Source organism: Pundamilia nyererei, unplaced genomic scaffold (assembly GCF_000239375.1).
Source record: "Pundamilia nyererei isolate P.nyererei 1_Seehausen unplaced genomic scaffold, PunNye1.0 scaffold00046, whole genome shotgun sequence".
In the NCBI taxonomy this organism is placed as follows: domain Eukaryota; kingdom Metazoa; phylum Chordata; class Actinopteri; order Cichliformes; family Cichlidae; genus Pundamilia; species Pundamilia nyererei.
In genome coordinates, this window is record NW_005187447.1 from 1,832,355 (window position 1) to 1,836,276 (window position 3,922).

Consider the following 3,922-nt stretch of genomic DNA (forward strand, 5'->3'; position numbering starts at 1 on the left):
ACACACACACACACACACACACACACACACACACACACACACACACACACACACACACACACACACACACACACACACACACACAGAGAGAGAGAGAGAGAGAGAGAGAAAGAAATTGGCCACCATATAAATATATTAGTTAATTACTATAGCCTAAATAATACACATTTCGACTGTAGCTTGGTCCGAAAAAGTAACCCAGTATCATAATTTCAGATCCATGTGTTTAAGTGTAAAAACGTTCAGGTGTTTAACGTGAGATCAGAGCGTGTGTCCCAGGGGAAACCCGTTGATATGTGATTTAAATGAATGGAATAGATATATGTGCGGAAGGTGAATGCTACACTGCTGATAAATAAATAAAGTGGACCTCTCTTGGAGGAAAAAAAAAGACAACACCCCCCTCGGGTACTTCAGCTTCTTCCAGCCCATCTCTCCGCATGAGACAGCAGCTGCACCAGCCTCAAAAGCGCTCTTATTAATTGTCTTTTGTCATGCGTAATTGCTGTATTTTCAATGGTGGCCGATGCAGGACGACTTTGGAGTGCTCTCGTTTTTCTGTGCATTGGTTGCTATAGTCCCTTTACTGCAGAATTTATGCTCCACAGTCTCAGCCCGGCATTATTTCAAATATCTGTGTAACCTCCGTGTGATCGGAAAAGTTCGTCATTGTGACAGTTATAGAAGAGATAGCCGTTCGACCTGGAAAAAGGAGCTTCAGCCCATCATTATATAGACCTTACAGTTTGAGGTCACGTCCTGTGGGGCTGAAAAGGGGGAGAGTCTTTGTCGAAACTGTGGTTTATTCTATTGTTAATAGCTTTAAATGCTGCACTGGTCTTTCACACCTGCAAGGGAACTCTAATTCGATTAATAGGAACTTCAATATATATTCATTAGATGGCTTTCCCCCAATAATATATGATCACCAGCGGGATGTGAATGGGGACCATTTATTCCTACTCTGAATGGGCCTGCGTGGGACCAAAACTTCACCTGCTTCCCCTCTCAATTAGGAATGTATCCCAAACTCTGACAGAAACGAGTTAAATTAGGCGTCAGCTAATTTCCAGTGGCCCCTCCTACGTAATCCCTCCTCAGAGCCTTTCCATTTGAGCGTGCCCCCTTTAATTCACCATAAGTTGAAAGGTTCAAATAGTGCCTAATGAAACAGTGACTAAATCGTTCTCTGTCGCTCGGAGGAACCCTGTAGCTGTCTCTCAAAGCTCTCTCAGCACACAGCCGTCGGGGGTCCTGGGCTAAATGCGAGTCCCAAGGCAGGACAATCTAACCTGTCAAAGCCTTTGCCCACTTCTATATATACTTGTTCTGTGGTCTCAAGCAATAGCAGCATAATCAACCAACGTGGGACCGAAAACGCAATTAAACTCGCTTTGGACAACCAAAATCTTTTCAAAAGCGAACATTAATGGACTATTGGCTGCTCCCCGGGGGCGTTATCGGGTACCCTTTTGTGGTCACATCTAAGGAGAAATTACACTTTCATAAAGCTCACTTCATCCATTTTGAATTAGATAGCTAGATCTTGTAAATTGAGCTCTGCTACATAATGTTCTTAAATAAAATACGCACAGTGGACATTGAGGTGTAACAGAATAAGACCACTGGTTAGGAATGACAGCTTAATACAGCTGTCGTGACAGAAACACCTTAATTCGGTGAAATGCTAAAAGATAACTGAACTCACGGTTTAATGAGCCAGAGGCTAGGAAAGTACAAAGTCTTTGTAATACAATAAAACAACTTTATCTTTTTTCAAGGTGGAATTTTAATTTTTTGAAAAAAACATTTAATTGTGTTTAAATTAAATTATATAAGGGGGGCTTTTTTCTTCATAAAATTACAATGAATGTACGTTTGAAACCTTGTAATATTTCACTTATAATACTGAATATTTACATATTTTTAATGGAAAAGTGAAAAAAAAATCATCCCTGCGAGCAGTTTTTAAATCAACTCGACTCTCAAAGACGCAAAAATCAGTTTTTCCACTTTGTATTAATTATCAGTGTTAGAAATATTAGAGATTCGGGTGAGCATGTGCATAATCAATCATAGTAAGTCAATAATGACAAATTATTAGGTCAGCTCGTCATGTTTATTTCAATAAATACAGATATACAAAGTTTACAAATTGTTACATACAGGTTTCGGGTTTACACGTCAGACCTTTACTATTTCTTGGGGTTTTCTGTGCTACACGTCACTGACTGTAAACGTATTTCCGGCAAAAACTGAAATCATTTACTGGGGATAATTAACAAGGTAGTGTAGGTGAGAACCTCGGGGGGATCCACATAACATCAGTCACATAGTTGGCCGTGTTCCCAAATATTTCACAAACACCTATCCACACTGGTTTTTAAACATTAAACATTTGTTTTGAACATTATAAAGAACATGGAGCGCAGAACAATTAATATTTTCAGAACTTCTTCTCAGGCTTCATGCAGCAGATATTTGGCTCAGGGGCTGGGTGATGCCGTGATCCATAAATGCAGCAGGGCAGAGGATGCGCCAGCAGTGGAACTTGTTGAGCCGAGTTGCTCTCAGATGGGTGACACCTCTTTCTCTTCAGAGGCTGAGGCCGGAGATAGAGACTCCTCGTCTTCTGACCTTGAATAGTCTGTGTGGCCGGTTGTGCACTTGCAACCACTGTGCGCGCTCCTTTGGGTGGCTTTACCCTCCTTCTTGTGCTTCACTCTGCGGTTCTGAAACCAGATTTTCACCTGTTTCTCTGACAGGTTTAAATATGTAGCGATTTCGATTCTCCTGAGTCTAGAAAGATACATGTTCGTGGAAAACTCCCTTTCAAGTTCCAGGAGTTGCGTACTTGTAAAAGCCGTGCGCATCCTCTTGCCATTCTGTATGTGGTTACTCTCGGAGGCACCTGTTAGAGGAAACAAACATTTTTTGAGTCATGTTTTAGTTCTGTACTTCGTCTGTGAATGCGCGCTCAATCCAAGACAGGTGAAATATCGCGCGTAAATCGTCGTGCGTAAAAACAAAGTGCATACCATTGATCTTACTGCTACAAAGTACAACACGAGTTCTAATAAGTACACAAATATGTGCCGGACAGTAGCTCTAGTCATGAGCCGAGACAGTAGAAAACACGTGCTTACCAATAGAGAGACAATGGTATCTCCTGGGATCTGTGACGCTGAAGGTGGGCGTGCAGACAGGTGTATGTCCAGGGTGAGCGAGTGCAGGAGACTGCTGATGTGCTATTCTCTGACAATACTGTGGCTCTGCTCCTGGAAACTGACTCTTCAGCATGGGAATGCCGCTGCGGGAAGAGTGGATGTGGGATGTGACGCACAGTGGACAAACACAGAAAGTCCCATTTTTCCTGGAGGGGCACACGGGAGCGGTGACAGTCATTACGCTCGGAGAGTGCATGCTGATTGGAATAAGGAAGTCTTGTCCTGGATGCTCAGTTGGTCCAGGTCGCACCGTATCCTTGATTATTAAAGAATCAACATAAAATGACCTCGACATGGCTGCGTCGCTGATAAGTGATCACTCGGTGAGCAGGATGATTGCTGCTTCTCATCTGAGCCCCTCGGGATTTCCAAAGGTGCTTATGTTTGATGGTCCAACAAAAGAGAGCCCGAGGAGGGTTGGCCCTGCAGCGTCACCCACGTGCGCACCCGGCTCTTGGGGTTTATACTGTCAGTGACCTAGACCACGTGATGTCTCATATAGGCCTCCAATCACAGCTTCAAGATTGCCTTTTTTATGCCGAATTTCCAAAGTCTTGACTGGTAACATAACATAATCAGGGATTTTATGTATTTATTTATTATTTTGAGAACTGTGTAGAAAGTTCTACAAAGACATTTTTCAGCACATTCACACTGACTGAAGTATTACTTTGTAATACATTTGAAACAAAACC

The 3,922-nt window shown here is 42.5% G+C and overlaps 1 protein-coding gene across 1 annotated transcript; it reads right to left on the reverse strand.

The window, feature by feature from the left end:
* Positions 1 to 2,110: 2,110 nt before the first annotated feature.
* On the reverse strand, positions 2,111 to 3,644 carry gsx2 (GS homeobox 2). Its single transcript, XM_005732297.1, has 2 exons — positions 3,147 to 3,644; positions 2,111 to 2,911 (listed from the first exon to the last, which is right to left on the reverse strand). Exons 1-2 carry the CDS (start codon positions 3,520 to 3,522, stop codon positions 2,571 to 2,573), a joined length of 717 nt encoding a protein of 238 aa, XP_005732354.1. The 5' UTR covers positions 3,523 to 3,644; the 3' UTR covers positions 2,111 to 2,570.
* Positions 3,645 to 3,922: the final 278 nt, after the last annotated feature.